Raw genomic sequence first — 19,310 nt, forward strand, 5'->3', positions numbered from 1 at the left:
TCCTAAAAAAAAAAAAAAAAAAAAAAGACTACTGGGAAATGCAACTCTACAGCCATCAGTATAGCCAAACCGATGATAACTTCAAATCTGTTGATGGATTTAACCTAAGCTTCATGGACATATAGTTCTCCAAAAGCTACTGCATAGTATTCAAATGTTTGCTTTAGCCCTCCATCCCTACACCAAAGTCCCAGACTCTCACCTCGATCTTGGGCAATGCTTGATTGGTTCATGGAAGGATGTATGATGCTGTCTGACTGGCCACTGGGTGGCCGAGGTGGCATCTGGTTGCCTGCTCCAGAAAAAGAAAGAAGTAAGCAAATCATGGCTAAGCCTGAGAATTCTAGCTAGGGGGTCAATTTATTAGAGCTGGAAACAACTCCTGGACAGCCAAGCACCTCCCAGTATTATATATACAGAGATATCCAGCCAAGGGGTTTCCACTTCCCTTCTCCAAACACTATGGGGAAACTATGCAGACATAAACCAGGGCTCCCTAATACCACCGGGACCAGTCACCTTTCCCTCTTCACAAAGGTCAGTACTTGAGGGTACCTGGCACTGCAGCAGGCGAGAGTGGTCCTGAGCGAGACTGAGCAACACTGGCAGGAGAGCCAACAGGGGACGGGGAGGGGCCTCGGATGCCAGGTAGGTGAGGGGAGGTATGAGGAGAGAAAGGAGACTGAGCTGGATTACTCTGCTCTCCTTGGCTGCTGGAAATCCCTGATGTGCTCACTCCAGGACTCAGAGCTCCTTCTGTCCCCATGGGGAGATCATCTATTGAACCAGACAGATCCTGAAACATACATAAGAACACAGATCACTCTTTTAACAATTCTATTACATGCTGAGAATTTTCCTTAAATAACCAAGAGCAAACATACATTATTCAGTTATGATACTATAGCTTATATGCGGCAAACTTTGTTGAGAACCAGGTACAAAATATTTTAGATTCTGTGGGCCATACTGTCTGTCAAAACTAATCAATTCTGCCATTGCATTGGAAAAGTAGCCATGAACAATATGTTAAAAAATGGATGTGGCTGTGTTACAGTAAAACATTTTTTAAAAACCAGCTGGCTCACAAATGGTAGTTTGTTGACCCCTGTTCCACCTTCCCTAGAGTTAGTGGAGACTTAGTACTTTCATCTTCATTCTGAGTCCTTAACTTCTATGGTCACAAGAAAGCAGCTAAGAATTTTAACAAGTCTGAGCATGGTGGCACATGCCTGTAATCCTGGTGGCTAGGGAGGCTGAGGCAAGAGGATTGAGAGTTCAAAGTCAGCTTCAGCAAATTAGCGAGGGCCTAAGCAACTTAGCAACTAAATAAAAAAATTTTAAAAAGGCTGAGGATGTGGCTCAGTGGTTGAGTGCCCTCAGTTTAATCCCTGGTAAACCCTCTGCTCCCCACCCCCAGAAAAAGGAAAGAAAGCAGCTATGTGCTGCACACAATGGGAGGGTAAGGCAGGAGAATCGCAAGTTCAAGGGCAGCCTCAGCAACTTAGTGAGACCCTATCTCAAAATAAAAAAATAAAAAAGGATAGTGGTAAAGTGCCCCTGAGTTCAATCTCTAGTACCAAAAATAAAAGAAGAAAGCAGCTACTTCAGTGTGATGTTAGCTCCCCTCCAATGGGGAAACTACAAAACGCTGCCAGGATGGCACAAGGAGCTAAGAGAGAGAATTTTAACAAGTCTGGGCAACATTTACAGATCCCCTCTCTCTCAAGATTGCACTAACCTCCATTTACAAAGAAACTCCCTTCAACTCACCATACTTTGCAACATAAGGGGTAAGAGGTGAGAAAGGGATACATTTGCATGCAAAAGACAATTTCTTAACTGCCAAGGTTGGGACTATATGCCTAACACCTGGGATGAAAAAAATGTCAACTAACTCAGAGTTTCTTCCAGCTTAAGTTTTTCAATGAAGAAGTTGGTGTTTATTTGAGGGGTTTGCTTATCTTGCATTAATCAGTAAAGAGTTCATTCTGGGTCAAGAATCCAAGATCAGCAATCAAAAGCTCAATATGAAAATATTCGGCCAAGGAATGTACTTCTCTACACCCCCTGCCCTCTGTTCATTCCCAAGCAACACCACCTAAGGTGTAGGACAAAGTGTACACTGAAGAAAAGGATGAAAACCTTTTCTTTTAAAAGAGTTAAAGAGACACATCTGAAAGAGATCCAAGTTGGCCTAATTTGAGTCTATTCCTACCTACACAAATGAGCTTGTCTTGGAAATATCAGTTGAATTGAATCGACCTATAACTGGATTTTAGAGGACCTTTCTTAGGCTTTCCTTCAAGCTTTCAAGATATTCTGACCTTCCACAAATCATTTGACTACTTAGCTAGGCTGGGAACATCTCGATTGAGTTCTATGCAAAGAAAGCTTGCTCTGAAGGCAAGGTAGGTAACTGGATGTACACTTCTGTGTCCAGCTTTCATTGTTAGCTAAGGAGTCAGAAAATGTTAGTATTTTTGTTGATAAGCAGTAGACCTGCTGTACCACAGAATACTTTAAAAATGTGATTAACCTGGGTGCAGTGGTACAGGCCTGTAATACCAGCTACTCGGGAAGCTCAGGTAGGAGGAGTCCAATTCAAGGTCAGACTGAGCAATTTAGTGATTTCCTGTCTCAAAATGACAAATAGAAAAGGGATGGGATGTCACTAGTGGTAGAGCACTTTCCTAGTATGCTTGAGGAGCTGGGTTCAATCCCTAGTAACACTCCCCACCCCAAACAAACAAACAAACAAACAAACAAAAAAGAATTCCAGTGTAGAAGGGAACTTAAGAGGCCAATCTCCAGGCAACACCAAAGACCTCTTCCCTCTCAAAGGACTAAAGCATGGGCAGTGATAAACATCTCTGAATTCATCCCAAGAGAAAATGGTTCATTCCATCCTCATTTTGAGAGCTAAGTTATACGAGAGACACCTGGCTTCTGAGACAAGGAGAATAAATGCAAGAAGATAAGAGAAGCCAGTTGTATAGGCCAGAAATGGCCTCAAAGGCACTCGTTAGACCCTACTGTCTAATAAAATCCATGGCCCAATGCCCTCTTTTAGGGAGCATTAGATTTTCTCACGTACTCTCTTCTAGTCTCTGTTCCTTAGTAAGTTGCCAGCTTGTGGCAAAAAGAGCTACAGGCTTACAGGAAAAAGAAATTGGTGTATTTTGGAACAGAATGGGAATTCAGAGTCCATCCATAAGACAAGCAAGAACCTGGCTCTGAAAATTAAGTGTTTTGTTCTGAACATTTTTGTCTGTGTACAAGTAAAACATAAAGTCAAAGTCTCACTTAACTGTCTTTTTTGCTATCCTCTGAGGATGAACCCCTGTGCAATTTGGTATATGTTCTCAGAGACCTTGAACTGAGAAAACAAAGCAAACAGAGAAAAAAAGAAAAACCCACACCAAAAACTCATCAGCCATGCTACACAGTCAGGGCAAGGACTAAGAAGATTGCTTTAGTCGCACTTTTGTGAAAAAGCCAGGGTCACCACATCTGCAAGGAATGCCTCATTAAGCTGAGGGATTCTAAGAGCCTAAAGAAAATCCTTTGTAGCCCATGGGGCTGGGTCCCAGGACCTGTGGCTGGCAAAGAAAGTGACTGTCATACAGACGCCCTCTGAAGAAAGGTATCAGTTTTGGTAAAGTGCTTGAACTCCTTGGAGAAAAAAATGCTAAATAAACCACTGCCAACAATAGCCCCAAGTGGGCTGTCTGGGCACAGACCACTACTCAGGAAGAGAACAACATTAATCTTCTCTCTCCAATTTGGTTTTGGGCCCATCTCTCAAACTGTCATATATTTTCATCAGATAACAAATGGTCAGCATGAGGACTGTGGTTTGAAATAATTTAAGAATAGAATGTTGTTATAGGAAGAGGCAACTCAAACTATTATCCATAGGCACACACTACTGGACCATCTACTATATGCCAGGCCTTTTGTGGAATTACTTAATTTCCTACAATTTTTGCTTATAGATACTACTACCATCACCATTTTGAAGATGAGGAAGACTTGACAAAAGATTGGGTTGTAACCCAAATCATCCAAAAAGTAAGTGGCAGTGCAAATCCAAGTCTGTTGGACCCCAAAGCCTGGACTCGTTTTCCCTCTCTCCCCCTCCATTTGCTCGGATACTATATGAACTAAGGAAAAAGCACCACACCCTTAAGTTAGGAGACTAAGCCCACCTATGACACATTTTAGTTGTAACCTTGGGCTGGCTAGCAATAAGCTGGGACTTTGGTTTTCTCATGATACAAAGAGAGGGAGAGGGCTGGACAAATCTAGTCTGTAACACTCTGGGACATGTGCAAATGCACTAGTACCATATGGTCAGGGCCAAGCGACCAGCACCAATACTCTGGAATAAGAGATTTAACATACAAGCAGTATAAGAACCTATCAGTCCCAGGGGCTAATCCCAGTAAATATTTTTGTTGGACCATGAGAGGAAGTGGTAAAGGCAGAAACTCCAAAAGATGTCTCATCCTCTCTCTTCCACACGAACAGATATGCTCTGAACTCCATATCCTTTAATTGCACAGGACACACCTCTGTTTTCTACCCTACAAAAAGCCAGTTTTTCAGGTCTTTTGTTCCACAAAAAGCCGGATGTCTGGTTGTTGAGTCAGACCTCACTGTGCCTAACAAGTTCAATTTTCTACAACATACTTTTACAGAACAAGCTTAATCAATCCAAGCCCCTATTCTCCCTGGCAGGTGCTGCCTTTAGCATTTCAGGACTCCAGGTTTTTAGCTCTCTGTGAAAAGGGTTCACCTAAATCACCAAGAGAACTGTAGCAATACCCCTTTAGTGGAAAGCCCTCTTTTCCAGGGTTTGCTCTTCTTCAAGTATGATCCTGCTGAGAGACAGGAGGTGGGGATCAGCCCACTCAGTGCCCTGCCAGTTCCAAGGAAGCAGGAGGGCCAGGAGAATTTCCTCACGTGTTTCCAACGTGTTTCATGCATTTTACTGCTCATCTACCATGCAGATCAAAAGCGCTGGAGCAGGTCCAACTATTTCACACAGAATCTCACACTCCAGGCTGGCTACAGACCCGAAAGCCTTCATTTCTTCACTTGAAATACTGCCCAATGTTATTTTGGGATGTGACCTGATAGAGGAAGCCCATAGGGACTCCATGACGATAACTGTTCCAGCTGTGATTGGTTGCCCAGCCCCAGCGAATGCCAGCATGGGTTTGTCAGGCTCTGCTGACAAACAGAACTCAACAGCTAACACCTTCTCTTCACACCACAACAAAACCGTGCCTGAAATCACAGTCCATACCTCATTTGGGGGGTGGGGGAGGGTGTGTGCTATTGCTCTCACAGGAAGAATCACAAGCTCTAACATGAACGGCTGCCTGGTAAAGCATATTTTCAAACAGGAAGATACTAGATCAGGGTTAGAGGAAGGGGGGCTTAAATGATATCCCAATAGAGCCACATGGGGATGACATCAGTTCATTTTGCTGAGCACAGTAAACAATGTCAGGCAAATCGAAAGAATAGGCTCACAGCAAGCTGATATCCAATTTCCCCATAAATTTGGCTGAATCCTTGAGGAACTCCTGGATGGAGTTCTTATATCCAGTTAGTTATGAAGAACTTCTGCCTAGTTGTGCTCATTGACAGCAGCTAAATTACCATCAGGTAAACTGAGTACAGTGGCACAGGCTATAATCCCAGAGGCTTGGGAGGCTGAGACGGGAGGATCGAGTTCAAAGCTAGCCTCAGCAAAAGTGAGGCACTAAGCAATTCAGTGAGTCCCTGTCTCTAAACAAAATATATAAAATAGGGTTGGGGATATGACTCAGTGATTGAGCACAATCACTGAGTTCAACCTCTAGTACCAAAAAGAAAAAAAGAAAAAAGAAAAAGAAAATCAGGTATACCGGTGGCATGTACCTATAATCCCAGCAGTTTGGGAGGCTGAGGCCCTGAGCAACTCAGCAAGACCCTGTCTCCAAATAAAAATATAAAAAGGGCTGGGGATGTGGCTCAGTGGTTAAGCAACCTGGCATTTAAAAACAAAATACAACAACAACAAAAAAAAACAACAGGTAAATCCTACAAGTGTGTAGGTAAGGATATATGGTGGGAATTTTGCAACTCAGCTATAGCCACTTAAGTAACAACCCTTAAATGAAAAAATTCCAAAAGCATAGCCTAAAATGACCAAATCAATATTAGCAATTTGCCAGAACCCGCTACCCTCAGCTTAGTCTCACAGATCCAGAGACATGGCAGGTGGTTGCTCCCATACTGGAGAGTGAGAAGAAATCCTCAAGAACACAGAAGACACTGGGAAACATAGCCCTTGAAGAAAGCAGAAGATAAAAAAAGAAGGCAATAGCTACAACAAACTCCAAGGAAAATGGACTAAGACAATTAATTACTCAGGCAAGTTTTGGGGATGCCTGGTTTTTCTTAAAACCTTCCTTAAGCAATATATCAAGAGGAGAAGAGACAACCTGTATCAAATACTTCTTTTAAGTTTTGGGTTTGTTTTTTTTTAATATTTTATTTTTAGTTGTAGGTGGACACAATACCTTTATTTTGTTTTCATGTGGTGCTAAGGATCGAACCCAGTGCCTCACGCATGCCAGGCAACCGCTCGACCAGGGAGCAACAACCCCAACACTTCTAAAAAAATTTTCAGTTATAGTTTTTTTTTTTTTTTTTTAAAGCTAAGACAAAGTACAAAGGTATTATGTCTATTTATTTTATGTGGCGCTGAGGATCAAACCCAGTGCCTCACACTTGCTAGGCAGGCACTCTACCACCGAGCTACAACCACAGCCCTGTGGGTTCTCTTTTTATCTTTGCTATAAATGTAAGGAAGGGCAATCTGACACACCCCATGCTGGAGGACTCAGAGTGACACATCTCCTGAACTGCTGTCCAAGGAGTGGTCTTGGTCCAAAAGATTAACTGCCACTATACCTAGAAAGCAGGCTAGCTGGTGTTGGCTGAAACACCAAGAATGAACCAAAACACAGAACAGGCTGCCTCATACTCCTGATGGTATACTTTTAGGTCAGGAGTGAAGCACATGGTAAGAAAGGGGAAAAGATAACAGAGGCTGGCACCTATCCTTTTCATTTAGGACCAAGCACCACCTCCTGCCTGAATGACACCACTGTTGGGAATAGCAGAAACTGCTACTGGTCCCACCATGTTTCCAAAAACTTGAGTTTGTATCCTAGAAACCACCACATAGGATGAGACCCCCCACCAAACTCCCTCTTCTCTTTTTCTACAATGGGCTATTGTTCTGAGGATAATGGTTCATTCTTCCTGGTACCTTCTGGCTGCCTGGTGGGGAATGTATAGCAGAGAAGGGTCAGATACTTTTTGTCTCTAGAATGCTTTTAGGGGGCCCACCTCTAAGAGGAAATTCCCTATATGTGTCAGAATTCATAAAGAAAGCTCTGAGAGACCAAATCTCCAAATTTAAATGATGTTGTAAAGAAGTTAAAAAAGCAAGTCCCTTTACATTTCCCTTTTACAAGGAAGCAGAATTGATAAGAATGTGCCTATCACATGTTTAACTATAAGGTAAGTGTTTGACTCACCTTTAATTCGCACAGTTATCTTCTGATGTGGGTATTACCCCCATTTTAACCAAGAAGCAGGCTCAGAGATTAGGTGACGTTCCTAAACCAGAGAACCCAACTCTTTACAAGTCGACAATGCTATTTGTTTTCCTTTTTCCTAGCCACTCTTCTTAGAACTTTCCTGGTTTATTTCAAATCAGCCATTTTACTTATCACCCTCTCAACTTAAATGTACAGTGAAGGGTTTTCTTTCATTCATTCTTTTGCTGTAATGGGATTCAAATCAGGGCCTTGCACATCCCGCCCCCACCCCAGGTTTTCAAAAAGGTACTTAATGTAAGAAGGGGAAGGGAGAAGATGGCTTAGAACCAGGAAATTCGTTTCTATGAAGGTAGAAGTCTGGTCTCTATTGGAGATTCAAACCAAATGTGTGGAGAATAACAAGTTGAGGACAGTTTCAGCAATTTAGCAAGGCCCAAGGCAACTTAGGGAGCCCCAGTCCCAAATAAAAAGGGCTGCAGATAAAGCTCAGTGGAAATGCCCCTGGGTTCAATCTCAGCACCAAAACAAACAAACAAACAAAAAAGAACTGAATGTATTCTATTCCTATTGTTAAGCATAAGGGTGTGGCTCAGATAGAAGTCAAGATATTCCTGGCTTCTGGCTAGCTCAGTTGTAGAGTACTTACTTAGCATGCTCTAGTTCAATCCACACAAAATAAATAGACAGATTCCTGGCCTTACCTCAGGTGATTTCAAACTCTCATACTTTCTTCCTCAGCAACCCTTCCAAACTGCTGGACAATTAGACAATTAGACCCCATTCCCTAAGGTGGGGAATGTAAAGGCTCCTTTCTGGAGGCAAAAGCCAAGCAAGCTTCAGTCCCCAGGTCATAGACATGCTCCAACAACAGGGTAACAGAGCTCTCCTTTAACTGAACATATCAAGTTGGCTGATTTCCCAGTCACCAAGGGATAGAACAGGAGGGGAGGGCCAAAGGCTTAATGATACACTATAGGTGTGACAACTATACATATTTTATATATATATATTTTAGTCTTGGGAACTTCAAAGATAAGAACTAAGTTGGGTGCAGTTAGTGGCATGCACCTCTTGTCCCAGTTAGTCAGGAGGCTGAGGCAGAAGGGTGGCTTGACACAAGAAGTTTGAGGTCAGCCTGGACAACATAGTAAAACCTTGTTTCAAAAAAATAGATAAGCTTTGTGGGGGCAACAGGGGAATCAGAAACCTTCACACTCACAGAAAATTGGTTATTTTCATTCTGTTAAAGCATGTGCTTTAAGCAGAGGCTACAGGACAACTTCCCTGGCTCACCACACCAACTCATACCCCTCAGCAGAGCCCAGAGTTCCTTTGAGGCTTTGCTAGACAAGGTGTTTTGTTTTGTTGGTACTAGGATGGAACCTAGGGGCACTTCATCACTGAGTCACCACATCTCTAGTCCTTGTTTGTATTTTATTTAGAAACAGGGTCTCACTGAGTTGCTGAGGCTGGCTTTGAACTTGTGATCCTCTTGCCTCAGCCTCCTGAGCTGCTGAGATTATAGGCCTGTACCACCTCCCCTGGCCCTAGAATAGGTGTTAAAAAACAAATGGAATTGTGCTATATTTGTCCCCTTTCCCTACTAGCCTCCAGAACTACAGAAAGATCATGGTATTAGTGAAGAGAAAAATGCCAGTCATATAAAAGACAAGATGTTTGATAACTGTTGCTCAATGAATAATCTCAAAACATCATCCTTAGATCCAATCTCTTTCATTTCTCTTTCCCTGCATCTCCATTCCCATCCTATCCTGGTGTCCACGCTCTAGACCTCCACACTGAAGGAGAGACTCTAGGCACTGCCATCAAGTACATCCCAAATGGGCCTTGGCAAGTGGGGTAAGGCTGTTGCTGGAACTACAGCAGTGCAGTCAGGTACAATGGCACACACCAGTAATCCCAGGGACTTGGGAGGCCGAGGCAAAAGTCAAAGTCAGCCTCAGCAACTTATCCAAGACCCTGTCTCAAAATTTGGAAAAAAAAAAAAAAAAAAAAGAACTGAGGATGTGACTAAGTAGTTAAGTGACTCTGGGTTCAATCCCCAGTACCAAAGAAGGCTACTGGGAGGCAGGGTTCTGTGTCACTGAAGAAATTTCAATATAAATGTCAGAAAACAAGAACCTGCTGTTCAAACCCACCTTAGCAAATCTCTTGAGGTAGGTTTGACTCTTGGGGTGGAGGCTGAGGGCGTTGCTGAGGTAAGAAAGGGGAGAAGAAAGACTGCTGGGCTGCTTACATTCCTGTGGTGGGAGCCCTGCAAACAGCAGCTTGGCCACTGCAGCAGCGATTGATTTTTCCAAGGGTCGATATTCTACTCCCACAGATCTGCTCAGTTGGAGGTTTAATCACATCGAATGCTTCTGCTCAACATCTCTCCTATCCCCCCACGGCTCCCGGACCAATAAAACAAACACTAAACAATGAGAGCTGGCAATAGAGATGAGGTGGTGCTCCCCACAGCTGTCCCTACCCTCAGAGAAATTCTAGGCACTGTCTCAAAGGGAGTTACGCATAACAGAATGAGCCAAAATTACACGGGGCAGTCCACAAGAAGCTGTAGAGACAGATCCCCCCGCAAGCCCCAGAGAAATCTTTTAATTTACTCTCCAACACCCCCCATATAGACCCATAAAAAAACTGAGATTTTATTTATAACCTTATTTATTTATTTATATTGGGGTTGGTACTGGGGATTGAACACAGGGGTGCTCTACAACTGAACTACACAACTACACCCCCAGGCCTTTTTGTTTTGTTTTGGTTACCAGGAATTAAAGCCAGGACACTTCACCGAGCCATATCCTTAGCCTTTTTTATGTTTTTAGACAGAGTCTCGCCAAATTGCTTAGGGCCTCACCAAGTTGCTGAGGCTGGCTTTGAACTTGTGATCCTCTTGCCTCAGTTTCCCGAGCTGCTGGGATTACAGGCATGCACCATCATGCCTGGCTAGTTTTTATTTTGAGACAGGGTCTCAATAAATTTGCCCAGGCTGGCCTTGAGCTTGCGAACCTCCTACCTCAGCCTTTGGAGTCACAGTGATTATAAGTGTGTGTCACCATTTCTAGCTAAATTGAGAGATTTTATGTTTAAAAAAATCTAGGCTTTCAACGTCTAAAAAAATTTAGAAGTTCCTGGAATTCCCATGGGGCACTAATTGACTGAAACCCTGCTTCTCTGGTTTGTCAGTCTCCATGAGGCTTGTATACCATGCTAACTGACCATCTCTCCTATACAAGCACACTGCCTCCCAAAGGCTTCTTACTTTAGTGAGAGGGGAATATCTTGTCTCTAATCATCCCTTAAGTCAAAAATATACCTTAGTGGGGCTGGGGTTGTGGCTCAGTGGCAGAGTACTTGCCTTTCAAGTGTGAGGCACTGGGTTTGATCCTAGCACCACATGAAAACAAATAAAGGCATTGAGTCCATACACAACTAGAAAATATATATTTAAAAAACTATATACATACATTAGGGCTAGGGATGTTGCCCAGAGGCAGAGGGCTTGCTCAGAGTGCTTAAACCCCGAATTCAAGCCCCAACATCACAAAAACAAAATTAGCCAAAACAACACACACACACACACACCCCAAAAATGTCCAGAGTGTTTTGAGGGTCACTAGTTAACAGACTCAAATCAGGGGGAAAAAAATGAAACTGGGTCAGAGCTGGGCCCGAGTTAGAGCAGTGCGTATTTATGGAATAGGGTTGTTCTAATCCCAGCAGGAAATAAGAACACTGTAAAGCTAGAGAAAGCAAGGAAGTAAGAAACCCCTACTTTCTTAAAGTCAAGCATCCTCTGTTAGGAAGGCCATCCACACAGAGCTTGTGCCATGATAAAGATCATCAGCTGTAATGTTAGAACTTGCACAAGCAGGACAGGAAAAGGTGGAGTGCAAGGAAAGGAACACAGAAAAGCCAGCAGAGTTCTAGGTATAAGAAGTGTAATAGGGAGCAGGTATTGCCTTAGACTTCCACATCATCTGGCTCTGCTCTCTGTGGCAAGCCTGGCTGCCTCAGAACTGTAGTTCCACAGTCCCAGCTACTTGGGAGGCTGGGGCAGGAAGATTGAAAGTTCAAGGCCAACCTGGGCAAATGAGCAATAAAAAGGGGGTGTAGCTCGGTGGTAGAGTGTTTGCCTAGTATGTTTGAGAACCTGGATTCAATCCCTGAAACTTGGAAAAGGAAAAACCAGAAAGCAAGCAAGGGTAATTGGGGAAGGCAAGTTATGTGCTGAACATAACTTAGAACGAGGTGGCTAATGGTCTCTAGGCTCTGTTATTCATAATTTAAAGACGGGTGTGGTAGTGCATGCCTGTAATTCCATGAACTAAGGCAGAAGATCTCGAGTTCAAAGCCAGTCGTAGCAACTCAGCAGCCCCTAAGCAAATAAGTGAGTGAATATGGAGATGTGGCTCAGTGGTTAACAGTCCCTGGTACCAAAATTAATTAATTAATTAATATTAGCCAACCGTCTTTCCTATCACAACTTACTGGTCTAGATTAAAATCCAAATATTTGGGTAGAATAAATAGATCTGAAGAGTGGGAAACTGATAGAACTAGAAACCAGAAAGATAGCTACCAACCCCCAAAAGGCCTTTAAAACAAAATCTTTGAACATAGGAGACCTGTTATAAAAAGTTGTGTGTGTGTGTGTGTGTGTATGAAATAAAAGTAGAAGACACTGGGGGAAAATCCAAATGTTCTTGATAATGCTTCCCCTGAATACTGATTCTTTTTATTTGAAACTTGTTTTTACTCTTACCTTCCCCCAAATGTCAGGAAATTACTTCCACTCATCACAGTAAACAATATTCAGTATTTCTCCCACATCAAGGCTGGCCTTAAGGGACAGGTTTGTTGATTCTCAAGCTTGAGCTTTCAACCCCTAGTTACCATCATCAACAAGGCTTCTCAGCTTCCTTGGGAAAGTCAAATGGGAAGGAAGCTACTGGCTTGGAGCAGGGCTCCACTTCAAGGCAATCAGTGATTAGGTCATAATACTAGCCAATTCCATGCTGATACCAGGAGGGAAAGTCAGAACAGCTTCAGGCCACAAAAGTAGATGTTTCAAGAGACCAAGCATTAGTTCCCAAAGTAATGGCACCAGAACACATCCAAATTCAACATAGCTCTCAGGCAGAACACCAAAGTCTTAGAAACAGAATTAACCCTATAGTTGATTTATTAACCCTATAGTTGATTTATTAGTTATGCTAACATAGCTCCACAATATTAAGTTGTCCTCCTCTTCTGGTAGATTGGAATGGATTACCAGCTTGGTTTAGGAGCCCTAATCTTCCAAGGATGAACCAAAAAACAGCTTTGTAAGCACACATCTGGGGCTGGTTTTCTGATTCTGGTTAGTCTTATTTTATTTTTATGAGGTGCTGAGGATCAAACCCAGTGCCCCATACATGTTAGGCAAGTGCTCTGCCCCTGAGCCTCAGCCCCAACCCTGATTCTGGTTAGTCTTTTTGAAGCAGGACAACAGAAACCAGGGAATGTTCATCTCTGGTGTCACCTAATTGGCTCTCAAGAAAGTTATAAAAGCACCACCAACAGGAGAGAATAAGAGAAGGAGAAAATGGGTACAGGTAAGCCATTGTCACTAAGGCAACTGAGTTTACCCATATGTTGACTAACTTCAGAAATCCTACTTTTTGAAGAATTCTTCTTTCTAGAGTAAATGCTTCTTGGGCAAGTGCTCTAACACTGAGCCACAACCCCAACCAGAAATCACAATCATACATCCCTCCACAACTCCTTCTTCACTTTCTCTAAAGAAAAGAGAATAGGCAAAGTCTATCTTTCTCCACATTGAGGATCGAACCCAGGGCAAGCACTGAGCTACATCCCCAGTTCTTTCTACTTTGTTTTGAGCCAGCGTCTAAGTTGCCCAGGCTAGTCTCAAAAAATTGTAACTCTCCTGCTTCAGCTTCCTGAATCTCTGGGATTATAGGTATGCACCACCATGACAACTCTCTCTCTCTTCTCTTTTTTCCCCTAAAGAAAGGTCTTTCCCCAGGATCACTGATTTAGGGGTATGACTTGAGAACACTCAATCTGATAGCTCAGAGAGGTAGGAATACCTCTGTGGGTCAAATCTACATCAGATTTGGGTTCCATTCCTGGAAGGAAAGAGAACAGATTGGTTCACAATGCAATGCTTTCCTTGGGGAAATGGGCAAGGGGAGAGTAAACTTTAGGCTTTTAAATACATTTTTCCAGGACAACCTCCTTCACTTCTTCCCTTTTTATAAGTTCCCTGCACTTTCTCCCTCCCACTTTAAGCTAACAGGAGGAGGCACAGAAGTTGAGTTCTCATACAGGACGGAAGGTTGAGTCAGCACATGCTTTCTTTTCCATCCCCATGTTCTTCTATAGAATGTTATTCTGCTGAAGGTGGCATTACCTGCCCAACACAAAATAAGTATCATCTGGACTTCAGGGAGGCTTGGGCTACATAGGAGACTACGTGTCTTCCTTAGCAGTAGCAAACATGCTCATCAACTCCAGGTGCCAAAAAACTAGGGAGCCCCACTACTGACAATAGTGTGTGGCTAATGAGTGAAGATATGTTTGGCTTGACTTCTTATACCAATCTCTGGTCTACAGCTTCCTGTAGCAGTCTAGGGACAAAATTAAAAACAAGGTCAAATTGAAGTGGTATGTTTGGTGTGATGGGGTATTTTCCCCCACTCTTCTGTAGGAATGATGGAGTATAGGAACCATCATATTAGAGGTAAGGCTCAGCTGCTTTTCAAACGGTGGTTGTTGCAAATAAAACAAAAGGTTCCAGCAAGAGGAATCTGTGTGAGACACACAAGCAGGAAGCAGAGCTGAGCCACCAGTGACTAGAATAGAAACAGGAAATGGGCCCAGGAACAAGCATACAATAATCTGCTGCAAGCAGCAGAGGCTCCAGCAGGCACCAGGCAGTATCAGGGCTGGAACAGCGTGACTAAGATGGAGAAGCGGATTGGCCAGCCCTGCTGGAGAACGAGGGTTCTAAAGAAGGATAGCTACATGCACACGCTGCTCTGAGCATTCTGTGCAGATGTGACAGAGAGGGTGGGGATTTCCTTTTCAAGACTGTGAGAGCACCTGGGCTACAATTCAAGGGGAACAAGTACAGACACATGGTCAGATGAAAAGAAAATAGGTTACCAACCTCTGAACACTTAGGTTCTCTGGTTACCATAATTGCTAGTGGCATTTCTGTCATCTCTTAGAAAACACACCATCAAATCCCTAGGCAAGAACTATTGGCCCTCTCTCCTATCATGAAATGGACAAAAGGGAATGGAAATAGTAAAAGATTATAATCCTTTGAATGTTCCAATTTTTTAAGCATTCACAGGATTTGTCACTCCTCCCCAGTGAACCCACACAACAAAAAGCTGCCCCTCAAAGTCAGTCAGGAGGCAAGAATCTAGAGGCCATTCAACACAGGTGTCAGATACAATTTTGAGTGCTCAAGCAGAGGTACCAGCATAATTTGGGCCCATAGGAAGAAAATGAGGCCGGAGCCCCAGAAAAGATATTTCAGATGGGTTTTGAAGCCAAAGTAGAAGTATACAGGACATTAAAAACAGATACACACAGACAAATATCTTAAGCAAAAGGACAATAGCAGAAAGGAAAAGGCTTAAGTATAACCGAGTGGCCAGAGATGAGGCTGCAGAGGTGCATTGGGAGCTGTGGATGGCTTCACTGTGGACTCTGGACTGACTGTAGACACAGGAAGCCAGGGTCCCAGAGGTACCCACAAAAAACTGATGACGAGCTAGGATCGATGGCATATGCCTGTATTTCCAGTGACTTGGGAAGCTGAGGCAGAAAGCCTGCAAATTTGAGGCTAAGCCTGGGAAAATTAGTGAGATCTTGTTTCAAAATAAATAAATAAATAAAAGGGGCTGAGAAGTAGGTGCTACAGGGCCCCTGGGTCCAGTTCCCAGTATCACAAACAAAGAAAAACAAACAAACAAACAATGAAAAAAAAAAAAAGTTCCCAGCTTGGTACTTCCTTTGAAAATCTTACTCTTAGCTTCTTTTTTTTTTTTTAAAAAAAGAGAGAGAGAGAGAGAGAATATGAGAATTTTTTTTTAATATTTATTTTTTAGTTCTCGGCGGACACAACATCTTTGTTTGTATGTGGTGCTGAGGATCGAACCCGGGCCACACGCATGCCAGGCGAGCGCGCCACTGCTTGAGCCACATCCCCAGCCCCTTACTCTTAGCTTCTAAACCATTATAATAAATCACTCAGAGATATTGTTTACAGAGTTAGAGCCAAAAGAGGTAGAGTGGGGCCTGAGAATCTGCATTTCTAGCAAGATACCAGGTGATGTTAGTGCTGCTGGATGATAGATCACATTTGGGGGCAGGGAGGGGAATCAAGGTTTTAATAAATAGTTCTTTGACAGCTAAGTAGTCATTTGGAAAAAGATAAAACTGGGTTCATACCCAAGAACACATTTTAAATGGTTCAGAGTTTTAAATGTAAAATGACAAGACCATACAAGTATTAAAGGAAAACACAGACTTATTTCTCTTTAACTTTAGTGAAGGAGAAGATTTTCTAAATATGACATAAAATTCATAGATAATAAATGGAAAGATGATAAATCTGATGACATAAAACAATTGTAAAAAAGCATGGGAAAGCACCACCAACAAAATGAAAAGACCACTGGGAAGCTGGGAGAAAACATTTAAACATATCATAAAGTTCACTGATATTTTCTTAATATACGGGACTCTTAAAAACAAAGGGAAAAGAACCAAAAATTTATAGAAAAATAAGAAAATCCATAACAGACCATTCACCAAACATTAGATAATTGCTTCTAAATATGTAAGTACATTTTCTTTTTCTTTTTTTTTTTTTTTGAGAATTTTTTAATATTTATTTTTTAGTTTTTCGGCGGACACAACATCTTTGTATGTGGTGCTGAGGATCGAACCCGGGCCGCATGCATGCGAGCGCGCTACCGCTTGAGCCACATCCCCAGCCCCTGTAAGTACATTTTCTACCTCACTTATAATCATACAAATGCAAACCAAAAATTATACTGAAATAACATTTGTCACTTATAAAACTGACAAGATAGATCCTTGCTGTTCAAAATGTGATCTAATTAAAATAAGCATTATTTTAATTAACCACAATAGGCTAACTAGAAGAAAGGCCTACAGAATAGGGCTTGGTCCCATCCAACATGGGAGAGCCAAAGAACCACTCTATTCAACATTCCACTGTTTGAGGCAATTCCCTCACAATCTTTCAAGAAGATCCTACAGGTCTGGTCAAACCCTCCTTTCTGCAGGTTTAGCCAATACCCATGCCCCTCTCATACACGTCTCACCTGTGTCTTCATCACCAAGGGGTCTGGGAAAACAAAAGTGAAATGGAAATCCATTCACATTCCTTACTTTAGGTTAAGTTTAGTAAATGTTAAATGGCAAAGAGTTGAGGCTTTAGTCTAAAAATGTACAGAAGATCAGATTGTCCATGGCTTTACTTGGTGGCATCCAAGAGGAAATATTTCACTTGATATATAAGAGCTAGATTCAAATCCTGATTTTGAGCCTTGGTTTTCTCATAGTAAAATAGGAGTGGTTGCTCAGTACATTTTAATTCCTGTCCTTCCAGGATCACTGGTGTCTACAGCTCCTTTCCTGGCTTTACTCCTATTAGATTTTACAGGAACAGCATAGCTCCCACCCACTTCCTCTTTCCAGACCACTGCAATCCATCATAGAAGTAAAACATGAGTATTAATAGTTACTACTTTAAGTGATAGCTAAAGAATGGCTTGGAAGCTGGGTGCAGTGGCACATGCCTATAATCCCAGCAGCTCAGGAGGCTGAGGCAGGAGGATCATGAGTTTAAAGACAGACCCAACAACTTAACATATGGGACTCTTAAAAACGAAGGGAAAAGAACCAAAAATTTATAGGAAAAATAGGAAAATCCCTAACAACTTAGAAGGCTGTAAGCAACCTACTGAGATCCTGTCTCAAAATAAGAAAAATAAGCCAAGTGTGGTGGCACATGCCTGTAACCCCAGTGGCTCAGGAGGTGAGGCCCTAAGCTGCTCAACAAAACCCTGTCTCTAAACCAAACATATTTCCTTTTCTTTTGCCCTTAGAAACCAGGCCATTTCCCTATGTAAAAAGGATCCCAATAAAAAATGCTTCATGACAAATTCACTGTCTGTTTTCCTTGATTTTTTTTTTTTGGGGGGGGGGGGGGGACACTGGGGATAGAACCCAGGGCCTTTGTGCATGCTAGCAAGCACTGTATCACCAAGATGCATCCCTAGCCCTTAATAATTTAATTTTTTAAATTATGAGACAGGCTTTAAGTAGCCAAGGTTGGTCTTAAACTTGTGATCCTCCTGCCTCAGCTTCCCCAGCAGCTGGAATTAACAGGCTGTGCCACAAAATATAATACTTGAAATATAAAATTGATATGAACCATTTTCCTCTTCCCCTTCTTCCAGAAATATCACACAATCCTGGTCTTCTGCCGATCTCTCTAACTCTGTTGGCTGCTTCCACCTGGTGACTGCAGGCATTGTGCAGGGCTCCATCTGGCTCCTCTCTCCATACTCCAATTGCAGCCTCTGAGGTCTACTTCAGTCCATGGTTTAACTATTAACTACCACACACACAGACAACCCTGCAACTCTATCCAGACTCAGCTATTCCCTAAGTTTTAACTCTTTCATTTCTTACTAGTAACTAAGCAGTTTATTTTTAGACATCTAATTATACCATGTTTCACAACAAAAAATAGGAACTTCTGCGTTGGGGTTGTGGCTCAGAGGTAGAGTGCTCGCCTAGCATATGCGTGAGGCCCTCTGGGTTTGATCCTCAGCACCACATAAAATAAAATAAAAATTACTGTGTCCACCTATAATTAAAAAATAAATATTAAAGTCTGCTCAAAAATGAGTTTTCCTTATTAACCTATTTCTGTCAATGAGATTTTTTTTTTCTATTATCCACCCTAAACTAGTCAATCAAAATCATTAAACCATTCACCCAGTAGAATTCACTTATTCTCAGTTCTACAGATTCTTTCCTACATGTCTGACATGTGGAACTAAATGGCTATGCAAATGAGATAATCAGAACTCCATACTTTTTTTCCCTTTGGAACTGGGGATTGAACCCAGACGTGTTTTACCACTGAGCCACATACCCAGTCCTTTTATTTTGAGACAGGTTCTCCCTAAGTTGCTTAGGGCCTTGCTAACTTGCTGTGGCTGGCCTCAAACCTGCCATTCTCCTGTCTCAGCCTCCCAAGATGCTGAGATTACAGTTGTGTGCCACTGCACTCAGCTAGAATTCTACATCTTTTGCTAGAATTAGTTTAACACTTTAACTTATTCCCTTGCTTTCATACTCTCCCCTTTTCAAATCGTAATATATGCCAATGGATCATTTTTGCAAAATATCCTCTACAGGCCTGTAATGTCAGCTCCAAATAGTTTACTTAGTCCACCAAGGTCTGAACCACTGTAATCTAGCTTTCCTTCTGTCACTGACCAGCCCCCAAATATCTGCACTGCACCCCATCCCCATCCCTGCCTTTCCTCTGATCAAACTGGATTTTTCCTTTCTAACTACTCAATACAACCATCTAGAT

At 42.4% G+C, this 19,310-nt stretch overlaps 1 protein-coding gene across 1 annotated transcript in view; it reads right to left on the bottom strand.

The window, feature by feature from the left end:
* Nucleotides 1-19,310, bottom strand: part of Arid1a (AT-rich interaction domain 1A) — a 47,957-nt gene that overhangs the window by 16,470 nt on the left and 12,177 nt on the right. The window contains 2 exon segments of the mRNA XM_015485455.2: nt 203-292; nt 556-796. Coding sequence (XP_015340941.1) covers nt 203-292; nt 556-796 — 331 coding nt within the window.

Source organism: Marmota marmota, unplaced genomic scaffold, assembly GCF_001458135.2.
Source record: "Marmota marmota marmota unplaced genomic scaffold, marMar, whole genome shotgun sequence".
NCBI lineage: Eukaryota > Metazoa > Chordata > Mammalia > Rodentia > Sciuridae > Marmota > Marmota marmota.